General features: G+C 40.7%; 1 protein-coding gene across 6 annotated transcripts in view; it reads left to right on the plus strand.

Moving 5' to 3' along the window:
• The window catches only part of rptor (regulatory associated protein of MTOR, complex 1), a 442,693-nt gene that overhangs the window by 300,920 nt on the left and 126,769 nt on the right, over nucleotides 1–15,004 (plus strand). For all 6 annotated transcript variants that reach the window (XR_009818028.1, XR_009818029.1, XM_061988411.1 and 3 more), the window contains exons 22-24: nucleotides 6,111–6,229; nucleotides 12,163–12,266; nucleotides 14,787–14,964. Coding sequence is in view for 4 of the 6 variants with exons in the window: in XM_061988411.1 (XP_061844395.1) it covers nucleotides 6,111–6,229; nucleotides 12,163–12,266; nucleotides 14,787–14,964 (401 nt within the window). In the remaining 2 variants the exon portion in view is untranslated. The remainder of the gene's footprint in view (nucleotides 1–6,110; nucleotides 6,230–12,162; nucleotides 12,267–14,786; nucleotides 14,965–15,004) is intronic.

Genomic DNA, 15,004 nt, shown 5'->3' on the forward strand with positions numbered 1-15,004 from the left:
ATACGATTGAGCAACTGTTTATACACTATATTGCCAAAAGTATTTGGCCAGCCATCCACATGATGAGAATCAGGTGTCCTAATCACTTGGTCCGGCCACAGGTGTATAAAATCAAGCACTTAGGCATGGCGACTGTTTCTACAAACATTTGTGAAAGAATGGGCCGCTTTCAGTGATTCCCAGCGTGGAAATGTCATAGGATGTCACCTGTACAACAAATCCAGTCGTGAAATTGCCTCGCTCCTAAATATTCCAAATTCAACTGTCGGCTTTATTATAAGAAAATGGAAGAGTTTGGGAACAAAAGCAACTCAGCCACCAAGTGGTAGGCCACGTAAACTGACAGAGAGGGGTCAGCGGATGCTGAAGCGCATAGTGCAAAGACTTTCTGCGCAGTCAGTTGCTACAGAGCTCCAAACGTCATGTGACCTTCCAATTAGCCCACGTACAGTACGCAGAGGGCTTCATGGAATAAGTTTCCATGGCCGATCAGCTGTATCTAAGCCATACATCACCAAGTCCAATGCAAAGCGTGGGATGCAGTGGTGTAAAGCACGTCGCCACTGGACTCTACAGCAGTGGAGACAGACGCCTTCTCTGGAGTGATGAATCACGCTTTTCCATCTGGCAATATGATGGACAAGTCTGGGTTTGGAGGTTGCCAGGAGAACGGTACATTTCAGACTGCATTGTGCCGAGAGTGAAATTTGGTGGAGGAGGAATTATGGTGTGAGGTTGTTTTTTCAGGAGTTGGGCTTGGCCCCTTAGTTCCAGTGAAAAGAACTTTGAATGCTCTAGGATACCAAAACATTTTGGACAATTCCATGCTCCCAACCTTGTGGGAACAGTTTGGAGCGGGCCCCTTCCTCTTCCAACATGACTGTGCACCAGTGCACAAAGCAAGGTCCATTAAGGATTGAATGACAGAGTTCGGTGTGGATGAACTTGACTGGCCTGTACGGAGTCCTGACCTGAACTCGATAGAACACCTTTGGGATGAATTAGAACGGAGACTGAGAGCCAGGCCTTCTCAACCAACATCAGTGTGTGACCTCACCAATGCACTTTTGGAAGAACGGGCGAAAATTCCTATAAACACACTCTGCAACCTTGTGGACAGCCTTCCCAGAAGAGTTGAAGCTGTAATAGCTGCAAAAGGTGGACCGACATCATATTGAACCCAATCGGTTAGGAATGGGATGGCACTTCAAGTTCATATGTGAGTCAAGGCAGGTGGCCAAATACCTTGAAGTTTGGAGCTCTGTAGCAACTGACTGTGCAGAAAGTCTTTGCACTATGCGCTTCAGCATCCGCTGACCCCTCTCTGTCAGTTTACGTGGCCTACCACTTGGTGGCTGAGTTGCTGTTGTTCCCAAACTCTTCCATTTTCTTGTAATAAAGCCGACAGTTGACTTTGGGATATTTCAGGGCTGGATTTGTTGCACAGGTGGCATCCTATGACAGTTCCAGGCTGGAAATCACTGAGCTCCAGAGCACGGCCCGTTCTTTCACAAATGTTTGTAGAAACAGTCTCCATGCCTAAGTGCCAAGTGATTAGGACACCTGATTCTCATCATGTGGATGGGTGGCCAAGTTATTTTGCCAATATAGTGTATATAACTGCATGCAGTACATGTCATTTTTTCTGTCAAAATAGAAAAATAAATAAAGATAAAGTACTTAATTGATGCATATTATTTCCAATCTTTCACAGGCCATTCAAAATTATGTGGCGGGCCAGATTTGGCCCCCGGGCCTTGAGTTTGACAATCTTGTCCTAAGCAGTGAATATAATATGACAAGCACTGGGGTCAATGTATGGAAACTATATATACCTTATTACACCTAAAGCCAAAAAATCTAGTCAGTAATGCCATCGTGAGTTAGAGATAAACGCTGTAGGTTATCAGGTTCTCTTGGGCACATTCATGTCTCTCGAAAACACAAATTCCAGCAACATTTACTTATTCATTACCCTGCTATACATAAGCCTAACTCAGGTGTTTTCTGCAGGCGAGATGACATTTCCTTTCTTGACACCTCACCTATATTCAAGGCTTCTCATTTCAAAGAGCATCATATATTTGATTAAGTGCTGCTTAGTACACTGCTTATAGTTCATGTAAAATCATCTGAAATGTCTCGCAGATGAATTTCCTTATGCTTTCAGATGTCCTGGTGTTTTTTGTAGTTTTTTTTATGTCCTGATCAAGCACCATAAGATGCTTTGCAAGTATTTTATGTAATCAACCAGACATGGGGAGCAATAAAGCAGCCATGCTGCGGTTCATTGAGCCAAAAAGGAGCATCTTTACAATTGGACATCTATTTCACTCTGCACAAGTCTTATTCACGGCACTTGTCTCCTCAGGCCAAAGCAGTAAATAGTGTCCACCCTCTTGTGGACCAACAATCTAACGTCACCCGTAGAAACAGTACTTCCCATTAATCAACTAGAATGTTGCTGCAGCACCTTAATGAGCATTTTAAATTCAATATCTTATGTTTTATGTTTGGTGGCTGCAGGATTAGGTCTCTGCTTTTTGCAGATGATGTGGTCCTGATGGCTTCATCTGGCCAGGATCTTCAGCTCTCACTGGATTGGTTCGCAGCTGAGTGTGAAGCGACTGGGATGAGAATCAGCACCTCCAAGTCCGAGTCCATGGTTCTCGCCCGGAAAAGGGTGGAGTGCCATCTCCGGGTTGGGGAGGAGATCTTGCCCCAAGTGGAGGAGTTCAAGTACCTCGGAGTCTTGTTCACGAGTGAGGGAAGAGTGAATCGTGAGATCGACAGGCGGATCGGTGCGGCGTCTTCAGTAATGCGGACGCTGTATCGGTCCGTTGTGGTGAAGAAGGAGCTGGGCCGGAAGGCAAAGCTCTCAATTTACCGGTCGATCTACGTTCCCATCCTCACCTATGGTCATGAGCTTTGGGTTATGACCGAAAGGACAAGATCACGGGTACAAGCGGCCGAAATGAGTTTCCTCCGCCGGGTGGCGGGGCTCTCCCTTAGAGATAGGGTGAGAAGCTCTGCCATCCGGGAGGAGCTCAAAGTAAAGCCGCTGCTCCTCCACATCGAGAGGAGCCAGATGAGGTGGTTCGGGCATTTGGTCAGGATGCCACCCGAACGCCTCCCTAGGGAGGTGTTTAGGGCACGTCCGACCGGTAGGAGGCCGCGGGGAAGACCCAGGACACGTTGGGAAGACTATGTCTCCCGGCTGGCCTGGGAACGCCTCGGGGTCCCCCGGGAGGAGCTGGATGAAGTGGCTGGGGAGAGGGAAGTCTGGGCTTCCCTGCTTAGACTGCTGCCCCCGCGACCCGACCTCGGATAAGCGGAAGAAGATGGATGGATGGATGGATGGATGTTTTACCCACTCGCTTTTTGTTAATAGTCCATTCCTAAAAGGTCTGAAAACCACCAAATCGTATAAAAACCAAAGTTTTCCCATAAAAAAGAATGAAAATCGATTTGATCCATTTGTGACACCCAAAAATATTGACCAAAAATATATATTTTATGGAATAAATATCATTTTACATGCAGAAAACAATGAGGAATATGTATGAACAATAAAGGAAATAGATATACCGTATTTTCCGGAATATAGGGCACACCGGATTATAAGGTGCACTGCCGATGAGCGGGTCTAGTCAGGTCTATTTTTATACAAAAGGCGCACCGGATTATAGGGCACATTAAATAGGTCATATTATTTTTTTTTTTTACTAAATGTAAAAAGCTTCCTTGTGGTCTACATAACATGTGATGGTGGTTCTTTGGTCAAAATGTTGCATAGATTGTTTTACAGATCATCTTCAAGCCGCTTTCTGACAGTCGCTTCAGGATGCGCCGTTTTGTGGGCGGTTTTATTTGCGTGGCTCACCTTCGGCAGTGTTTTTTCTCCGTCATCTTTGTTGTAGCGGTGTAGCGTGCAAGGACGGGGGCGGAAGAAGTGTCAAAAGATGGCGCTAACTGTTTTAATGACATTCGGACTTTACTTCAATCAATAACGGAGCAGCATCTCCTTATCCGTGGCTCACTAGTGCAACAACAACGCCGGAAATGTGTCCCGTGAAAAAACATCTAACCAGAACTCTCTAATAACTAAAGTTCCTTGAGTGAATAATGTAAACTCACTCCACCGGTATGTTTTAGCGCTTTCATGGCAAGCTTACTGACAAATATAAGTAAGAACTTTACACTACTTTGTATTAGAAATGGCAACAGCGGGGATGAATGTCCCATAACAAGAACATAGAGAAAAAGAAGAAGCTTATCGACTACGCAAATTTTCAGGACTTATGCAGATCCCAAATACAGATCAGCAGGTACCAGAAGGTAAGAAAAGTTGCTTTTGTATAATATTGCAAAACAAAACGCCAGATAATATGTCTTACCTTATACACACACCATAATAATACTCGTATGTTGAAGCACAGTACAATTCATCAAGCACAAGCGGTGTGGCTTCATAGCTTACCAAAGTCGTACTAAAACATTTTGATAGATTTTTGAGCGCCGTGTGTAATGTTCTATATTTTCAATGGTACATATAAAATGTTGGTGTTTACTTGAGTCATATTGCAGTTTACATGTATCTCTTATGTGTGACTACCATCTGACACCATGTACCAAATAAAATAGCTTCGAGGACGGTAAGCACAACCAGAATGATTCTATACACTAGGCGCACCGGGTTATAAGTTTTGAGAAAATGAAATGATTTTAAGTGCGCCTTATAGTCTGATAAATACGGTATTTAACAATAGTTTTATCTTTATTGAAGGAGTGTCGGAGAGAGTGCGTTGCTACAAGATTTTTCTTGACGTCAATAGTGTTTCTCACCTTCATCAAAGTGCTTTAAAAATTGGTATGGTTACTTTGCAGGTGTACTCAAAACAGGTAGGATTCTTTGTATTTCACAGAATAATACACACAGTGTTTGGCAGTATGGTAAATGAAACCGTATGAAAACTGGAGCAAAATTTTGGCAAAATAGTTTTGTTTGAAAACTAAATCCTAAGAATAACGGGGTGTACAAAAACTAAGGGAGCACTGTATTTCCCTCTTTTTTTTAACGTAATCAAACTCCACCTAATCATCATCTTCTACTTTCTTGCAATATTCTCCTTTTGGTCTTTCTCACAAGAAAAAAGTGGGATGCAAGGCTGAGCAACATGCATGCGTGCCTCATTGCAAAGTTCACAGAGTTGAAGGTATGTAGGCATGGAAATAAAGCCGAGATCTGATGTTCATCGCCTACTTTGTCAGGACTAGGATGGAGTCCGTGATGTGGAATGAGAAACGCTTTATAAAGGTGATCTGTTGAAAGAAGATAACTGCAGCTCAGTAGACTGTGTAAGCAACATGATAAAGCAGGCAAAAGCCCAGATTTAAAGGGGATGTGTGGGAGACAAAGAGATTGTTGCTGACATAAACAGAAGGAATGCAGCAAACAATGGTCAACTTTCACAAGAGAATCCTCAAAAAGTGACAGCAGACATGGAAAATAAACAAGAAGCAGACAACTTTCTCTGTGTTGACTACAGGGACTAAACTAAACTGCCACGATCATTTGTATTCACAGTAACAACTGCTGTCAGTAATGCTGCCTGCCGCCTTTGTGCTGTTGTATGTTTTGATTAATGAGGTACATTACCCAACACTAGAGGTCATTTTCCCTCTGCCATCTCAACCCTTTCAATAACTACATCAGGAAAACAGGCGTACAGTGTGACGGTAATGGCATATGGCTGAAGAATACCATGTGGTTATTATTATGACTACTACTGCTGGAGTAATGAACTTGGATGAGAGTTGGTGTATGGTCACATGTGAGCACGTCATACATCTCAATTATTGAAGTTTTCAAAAGTGAATATTCCCTATTGACGGGAATGCAGCATTAGTCGTTCCAGTTAGTTCCCTATTGACGGGAATGCAGCGTTCCCCATCTCTACTGAGCAATGACGGCACACTGCTTTCAGCTCATCCACTTGTCTTTACTTTCGAACAAGAGACTTTAACAATGGATTGAGTACCTGTGATTAATAGTTGTGAAGTTTCACATGCCTTGAAACTCATGGTTCCATATATTTCTTTATTTCTAGGTGTGTCCTTCAACAGTGTCTACACTCAAATCTGGAGAGTGCTTCTACACCTTGCTGCGGACCCTTTTCCTGAAGTGTCAGACCTGGCCATGAAGGTCCTTAACTGCATTGCATACAAGGTATGTTGTGTCTCTTGGGTTTACGGCTCTAAGTGCTACTGACACTGAAAATAAGCATTTGAACACACAAAAAAGGTTGATTTTCTTTTGGAAACGTGCCATCAAAATACCAATTTAACTAGGCTACTAGACTAATAACTAGAGCAGGGGTCGGCAACCCAACATGTTGAAACAGCCATATTGAACCAAAAATCCATCCATACAGCCATCTATTTTCTACCGCTTGTCCCTTTCGCAGTGGCGGGGGTGCTGGAGCCTATTCGAGCTGCATTCGGGCTGAAGGCGGGTTACACCCTGGACAAGTCGCCACCTCATCACAGACCCAAAAAAAAAAATCTGTAGCCGCAAAAAATTAAAAGCCTTATATAAGTGTAATAATGAAGGCAACACATGATTTAAGTGTATGTATTACCTATATTAGCCTACTATCAAAGGCTGACGCAAATCTTAGTTGACAGAAATGTAATTTACCGTATTTTTCGGAGTATAAGTCGCTCCGGAGTATAAGTCGCACCAGCCGAAAATGCACAATAAAAAAGGAAAAAAACATATATAAGTCGAACTGGAGTATAAGTCACATTTTTGGGGGAAATTTATTTGATAAAACCCAACACCAAGAATAGACATTTGAAAGGTAATTTAAAATAAATAAAGAATAGTGAACAACAGGCTGAATAAGTGTACGTTATATGAGGCATAAATAACCAACTGAGAATGTGCCTGGTATGTTAACGTAACATATTATGGTAAGAGTCATTCAAATAACTATAACATATAGAACATGCTATACGTTTACCAAACAATCTATCACTCCTAATCGCTAAATCCCATGAAATCTTATACGTCTAGTCTCTTACATGAATGAGCTAAATAATATTATTTGATGTTTTACGGTAATGTGTTAATCATTTCACACATAAGTCGCTCCTGAGTATAGGTCGCACCTCCGGCCAAACGATGAAAAAAACTGCGACTTATAGTCCGAAAAATCCGGTAGTTTTTATTCTACACATTTTTGCAACATTGGAAATCATCAGTAAAATGCTGGCTTCTCACAGGATGAGATAACTTCTGGAATTTACTGGCTTACAATGGCCAAAGGTATAGATGTGTGTGTCCAAGTTTAAGGAAACGGCAGGCTGTCTTCTTCAGTCTGATTACTGCTTTGCACACTCTTTGCATTCTCTCGATGATCTTCAAAAGGTAGTCACCTGAAATGGTTTTCACTTCACAGGTGTGCTTAGATAGATAGATAGTACTTTATTGATTCGTTCAGGGGAGTTCCCTCAGGAAAATTAAAATTCAGTGTACAGAATTGAGATATAATTTAAAAAGTAAATAATAAATAAATGGGTGTATGTGTGTGTGAATGTGAGTGTGAATGTTGTCTGTCTATCTGTGTTGGCCCTGCGATGAGGTGGCGACTTGTCCAGAGTGTACACCGCCTTCCGCCCGATTGCAGCTGAGATAGGCTCCAGCGCCCCCCGTGACCCCGAAAGGGACAAGCGCTAGAAAATGGATGGATGGATGGATGGGTATATGTTATTGTTTTGCATCCCCTGTCATCCTAGTTCCCCCCTACCCCCCAGAGAGGAGTTGTACAGTCTAATGGCGTGTGGGACAAAATAGTTTTTGAGTCTATTAGTCCTACACTTGGGGTGAAGCAGTCTTGCACTGAACAGGCTCCTTCTGGCGGCTGATAATGGTATGCAGAGGGTGACTGGCATCATCCAAGATGCTCACTAGTTTTTCCTGCTTGAAGCTCATCGAGAGAATGCCAAGAGTGTGCAAAGCAGTAATCAGAGCAAAGGGTGGCTATTTTGAAGAAGCTAGAATACAAAACATGTTTTCAGATATTTCACTTTTTTTTGTGAAGTACATAACTCCACGTGTTCATTCATAGTTTTGATGCCTTCAGTGACAATCTACAATGTAAATAGTCATGAAAATAAAGAAAACACATTGAAGGAGAAGGTGTGTCCAAACTTTTGGTCTGTACTGTATGTGATGTAGTAACAGACACATTCATAATAACAGTTAATATTTACGTATTTTGATCATATTAAGCATACTCGTCGCATTAGTTTAAAAAATGCATCACGTCTTTTTTTTTCCTTCATCACTGATTACTGCTCACTGCAGACTTCTTGAGAGCCAACAAACATAATAAAAGCCCACCTACTGTACAAGGTCTGCTGTCATTAGGATGCAGACTGCTAGGATGTTCGTATATTCCCCCCCAAGTGTCAGTTGAAACTGTTAGCAGGTAAGAGACGTCTCTCATAAAAAACTTTGTCTGCACACAAGATAAATTAATGAATTGTTTGTACACCAAGACAAGATTTGCAAAAAGAGGCATAGTTAGCGTCATCTAAAGATTCATGAAGCGAGAAGTTTGCAAATAGAGGTGTTTGTAAATCCAGGTTCCACTGTATTTTGTTCTAAATATATTCCATTCAGAGTGGTCTACTAATTGTGTTGATTATAACATAATTTGGTTTTTCAAATGGACTTTCTTGTTTTTGTAAGTTCCTCAAATGGTTATTCAGGGAATAATCTGTTTCCAGTTTACATAAACCTCCCTCTTACTGGTGCTACTGACTTTGTATCTGCAGCTTTATTTTCATAAAAATAATTTTTAAATTAATTCCAATTTCACAAGTGTTTACTCTGGGCACTTCAACCTGTATTGATTTGTGGCACAGAGAAAAAGGTCAGCAACCAAACAACTGCATTGCTTCCAGATTAGAAACACATGTTTTGTAATAGCTCAGTTCTTCTGATTTATTATACTGTATTTAAGTACAACTTTAACATCGTAATCCCTGTGCTTGAGAGGCTTGTTCGACAAAGATATAGATACGTAGACACTTGTGCAAGTTCTACATAAATGATCTTGGTATTAAAGTAAAAGAGGAGGCTTTGTTGTTTAGGATAGAAGAGAGATAAAAATGTTAAAGTATTTTTGCTACTAAATAGGAATAACTAATGCTGATTAAAGAATGATACTTTGCTTTCAAATTTGACTAAGTTTCTTACTCAAGTGTTTAGTTTTATAAAATTATTATTCAAGATATTTACTGCTTGCTTGTATTGGGCAAATTTAAGTGCTTGTTTAGTAAATGGGTTTTGCTGAGCTTTTTGCTTAAGTTCATACAGTTATGTGGATGTATAGCATGTGTATGTTTACATAATCGTCGCATAGTAGTTACCATACTGTAGCAACCAGCCATTACCATAGCAACTACTCTGCCCCCTGCACTAGGGTCCAGTTTTTGGTTCAATAATGTATTTACATGTTTCTCTTACACACTTATTAAAGGTTTGTGTGTACTAAAACAAAGGCAAACTTGATAGCACACGCAAAGCCGATCTACTAAAAAAGTGGATTGCACCCGTTAGGTGAGCAGAATAGGGCGTGCAATCCATTTTGCATATCTGCCATTATTACTTTGCTAAATATATGCTAATCGTCAAAATGCCAGATTATTGAGCGCATTAAAGGAGTCATATTATTAAAAAAAATGTCTGAATGTAAAACACTTCCTTGTGGTCTACATAACATGTGATGGTGGTTCTTTGGTCAAAATGTTGCATAGATTATGTTTTACAGATCATCTTCAAGTCGCTTTCTGACAGTCGCTTCAGGATGCGCCGTTTTGTGGGCGGTCTTATTTACGTGGCTCACCTTCGACAGCGTCTTCTCCCCGTCATCTTTGTTGTAGCGGTGTAGCGTGCAAGGACAGGGGTGGAAGAAGTGTCAAAAGATGGAGCTAACTGTTTTAATGACATTCAGACTTTACTTCAATCAATAACGGAGCAGCATCTCCTCATCCGGAAATGTGTCCCGTGAAAAACCGTCCGACCGGAACTCTCTAATAACTAAAGTTCCTTGGGTGAATAATGTAAACTCACTACACCGGTATGTTTTAGCGCTTTCATGGCGAGTTTACTGACAGATATAAGTAAGAACTTTACACTACTTTATATTAGAAATGTCAACAGTGGAGGATGAATGTCCCATAACAAGAAGATAGAGAAAAAGATGTTTATCGACTCGCGGACGCGCGCAATTTTTCAGGACTTCTACAGATCCCAAATACAGATCAGCAGGTACCAGAAGGTAAGAAAAGTTGCTTTTGCGTAATATTGCGAAACAAAACGCCAGATAATATGTCTTACCTTATTCACACACCATAATAATACTCGTATGTTGAAGCACAGTACAATCCATTACGCGGTGCGGCGTCATAGCTTACCAAAGTCGCACTGAAACATTTTGATAGATTTTTGAGCGCCGTGTGTAATGTTCTATATTTTCAATGGAACATTTAAAATGTTGGTGTTTACTTGAGACATATTGCAATCATAGTGCAGTCTACACGTATCTCTTATGTTTGACTGCCATCTACTGGTCACACTTATCATTTCACCATGTACCAAATAAAATAGCTTTGAGGTGAGTAAGCTCAACCAAACTTATTCCGTACATTAGGCGCACCGGCTTATAAGGCGCACTGTTGAGTTTTGAGAGAAAAAAAAGATTTTAAGTACACCTTATAGTCCGGAAAATACGGTACTTCTTGAAATCTGCTCATCTGTTTTCACGTTGTGCCTTTTCCTTCCCAACATTTCCACTTCAACCCTTGTCTTGGCCAACTCCTCTGACCTTGACTTGCTCTGAAGCGCTTTCAAGAATGAAATAGGAGTATTCCGAAGGATTTTCGCGTTACCGTCCTCTTTCATGCTTGTATCCTTTCACAGCTCTCGCTGTAATAGCGTTATGATCTCGCCAACTAATGACAAAGGAAGTGAGGAGAAGCGAGTTGAAAGGGCACAGCTGTATCACAAAAATCCGTAAAGCAGCTCTTTGAAGTGATGAGTATTTGTATTAACGAGTTTCACGCATCTTTCCTTTTCTGCTTTGCTTTGAACGTCTTTATTAGGTTTACCCTCCCTTATGTGCAAAGCAGGTATGGGAAAACTACAGCCTGTGGGTTACGTATGGCCCCATAAGATGTACAGTACAGACCAAAAGTTTGGATACACCTTCTCATTCAATGTGTTTTCTTTATTTTCATGACTATTTACATTGTAGATTGTCACTGAAGGCATCAAAACTATGAATGAACATGTAAAGTTATGTACTTAACAAAAAAAGGTGAAATAACTGAAAACATGTTTTGTATTCTAGTTTCTTCAAAATAGCCACCCTTTGCTCTGATTACTGCTTTGCACACTCTTGCCATTCTCTCGATGAACTTCAAGAGGTAGTCACCTGAAATGGTTTTCACTTCACAGGAGTCATAGTTTTGATGCCTTCAGTGACAATCTACAATGTAAATAAAATGGTAAATGGACCTTTTTTTAAGGAACTCAAAGCGCTTTGACACTATTTCCACATTCACCCATTCACACACACACATTCACACACTGATGGCGGGAGCTGCCATGCACGGCGCTAACCAGGCCCATCAGGAGCAAGGGTGAAGTGTTTTGCTCAAGGACACAACAGACGTGACTAGGATGGTAGAAGGTGGGGATTGAACCAGTAACCCTCAGATTGCTGGCACGGCCACTCTCCCACCTTCGCCACGCCGTCCCCACATATATATATATATATATATATATATATATATATATATATATATATATATATATATATATATATATATATATATATATATATATATATATATATATATATATATATATATATATATATATATATCCTGGCTTAATTTTTTTAAGCCCAATGTGGCCCCAAAGTCAAAAAGTTTGGACACCCCTGCTATAGACCCATAAACTAATGAACATATGGGAATAAAAGATGTACACAAAATGTGTCCAAAGTATGATTTGGAGTAATCGTTAAACTTATCAGTTTCTGCTTTTACACAATTCATATTCATGTAAACCGTCTGTCTCAATAGGCAATGATGAACACTCGGCCTCAGAGGATTCTGGATTCTGGTTCCCTCACCCAGTCTGCACCAGCCAGCCCCACCAGCAAAGGCACTCACATTCATCACGCAGGGTGAGGAATACGACAGGAGAGAAAAAGAGCAAGCTGATGGTGGCTAGCACACAACAAACTTCTTTAAATCCCCCAAGGTCCAAACAGGAAAATGTGGTCATATTTTGTCAGAGTGCCCTCTATTTAAGCTTCGTGTTTTCAGTGCTAATAATGGCAAAAGAAAATGCTCCTGTATTGTTTTTACACTGGACCTTGTTTAAGTCAGTCTTAATTTGGGCTGTCAAATGGACTGCATTAACTTATGCAATAATCATAAAATATGATTGCATTAATCGTATAAAAACACAGATTAATCGAGCAATTTATTTTATCGTCAAATGCTCCTTTACCTTAACTGTGAGTGTTACCTGAGGTTGTTATACAGTCAGTGATCATACTCCAGTACAATGATGAGTGAGGAAGCTCTGACAGAGTGCTTGATGGCAAATTGCACTTACATTATTTTTTTTTTCCAATAACCTTCTGACAAAATTGCTTTATTTCAAAATATTGGGGTCTTTTTTTTTAAGTTTATTCAAATGATGCAAGAAATTTTACTGCAATTAATCAAACAGCAGAAATATGATTCATCTGATTTAAAAAATTTATTGTTTGACAATCAGTGACGTGCGGTGAGGTTGATGGCTGGTGAGGCACTGACTTCATCACAGTCAGATTTACAAACATATGAACCCTAAAGAGTATCTTATTCACCATTTGATTGGCAGCAGTTAACGGGTTATGTTTAAAAGCTCATACCAGCATTCTTCCCTGCTTGGCACTCAGCATCAAGGGTTGGAATTGGGGATTATTAAATCACCAAAAATTATTCCCGGGCGCGGCGCTGCTGCTGCCCACTGCTCCCCTCACCTCCCAGGGGGTGATCAAGGGGATGGGTCAAATGCAGAGGACAAATTTCATTACACCTAGTGTGTGTGTGACAATCATTGGTACTTTAACTTAACTTTAACTTTACACATACAAACTGTAGCACACAAAAAAGCACATTTAATTAAAAAAAACTTATTATGCTCTTACCTTTACTTATAAAATAAGTCCATGAGCCGCTGTTGTGCTGGATTAATGCACCCCCTAACGAGAGTGTTATATCAACTAAAGCCCTCACTTAAACTTTCCACGTGCAAGATTGAATCTATTTAAAAAAGTGTAACCAAGGGTTTATAAATGTCGCCTATACTGTATGAAACTACAAAATAACAAACACAGAGGCTCCAGTTTACACGAGGACCACTTTATTTACCTTCTTTCAAAAACTTCCGCTCCACTCCAACGTGTCATCACTTCCGCTCTTAGCGCCTTTAAAATAAGAGCTCAAGGCATATACTGTATAACAGCGCATAACAGGAACTTAACATCACAAAGAGGAAAGCCCATAAAAATAGGTTACAAAAGTTTTTTAATAAGAAGCCAAAAAGTGCAAAAAGAATAATGTTCGTGTTGGAGGAGTTGTGAATTATGTACACCTGCAGTCTGCAGGTGTACCCCATGTTGTGGCCCTGCAGTCATTCACAACTCCTCCAACACGAACATTATTGTTTTTGCACTTTTTGGCTTCTTATGAAATAACTTTTTTAAATAGATTCAATCTTGCACGTGGAAAGTTTAAGTGTGGGCTTTAGTTGATATAACACTCCCGTCAGGGGTTGCCGTGCATTCTACGGCGGGAGTGCAGGAGGCGAGCCTCAGCCAGTGCGTCTTTTGCAGCCGTTTTATGATCGCTCAGCACAAGAAATACATTGCACACATACAGTTGTTGACAAAATACACTGTACATTATATACCTCAGCTAACTAAACTATGGAAATGTATAATGTAATTCATATAGCAATACGGTCTCACTGCACAGCAGACCAGCAGTTAGCCGAGTCCGCAATCCATGTTGAGGCACAACTGAGTGACGTGCCTCAACTGGCTGCTGTTCACCACACCGTCTCTTCTCAGTATTTGAACGGCAAATGTGAAAATTCAGCGATTTTAAATAAAAATGATCTAAAACGGGTGAAGTTAAATGGAAAATAACTTTATAGTATAATCACTGGATACATATAACAATTTAATTAAAAAAAATTATTTTTACATTTATTTTCTTTCAATGGCGGGGCCTCACCTGCCTCTAGTGACTGCACGTCACTGTTGACAATAGTTATAATATAAAATATTAGGGTTTTTTGGATTGTTGGACGACATATTTGCGTATGTGCGAAAGCTTTCATTGCAGTCAAGAAATACAACAAAATTACTGCAACGTCTCTCTTGGATAAGAGTATAAATTACTTAAAATCAGTAATGAGTTTTTAATGGTTCTTTACCAGGATTTGTCCCCTCCAAGGTTTCTCATTGTATCCTATTGAGTTGAGTTTTTTCTTGCTGGGATGTGGGATCTAAGCCGATGATGTCGTTGTGGCTTCTGCAGCCCTTTGAGATACTTGTGATTAAGTGCTATATAACTAAACTTTGATTGATTGTCTGAGGTCTGCACTGTACTGAGTTTAATTTTGTTCTTTTCATGTCTCCCAATAGTGGATCTCCTCCCATGCCCAGCACCAGCAGCTCAAGTCTGACCAACGAAGTGCCCAAACCACCCACAAGAGACCAACCGGCCACCCGCCCCCCTTACACGCCCACAATTGGAGGACAGGCACCCCACTCCCACCAATTCCCCCGCACTCGCAAGATGTTTGACAAGGGACCAGAACAGGTAACCAAAGCCTGGAAATGCTTGTAGTTACTGTATGTCA

Source organism: Nerophis lumbriciformis, linkage group LG27, assembly GCF_033978685.3.
Source record: "Nerophis lumbriciformis linkage group LG27, RoL_Nlum_v2.1, whole genome shotgun sequence".
Lineage (NCBI taxonomy): Eukaryota > Metazoa > Chordata > Actinopteri > Syngnathiformes > Syngnathidae > Nerophis > Nerophis lumbriciformis.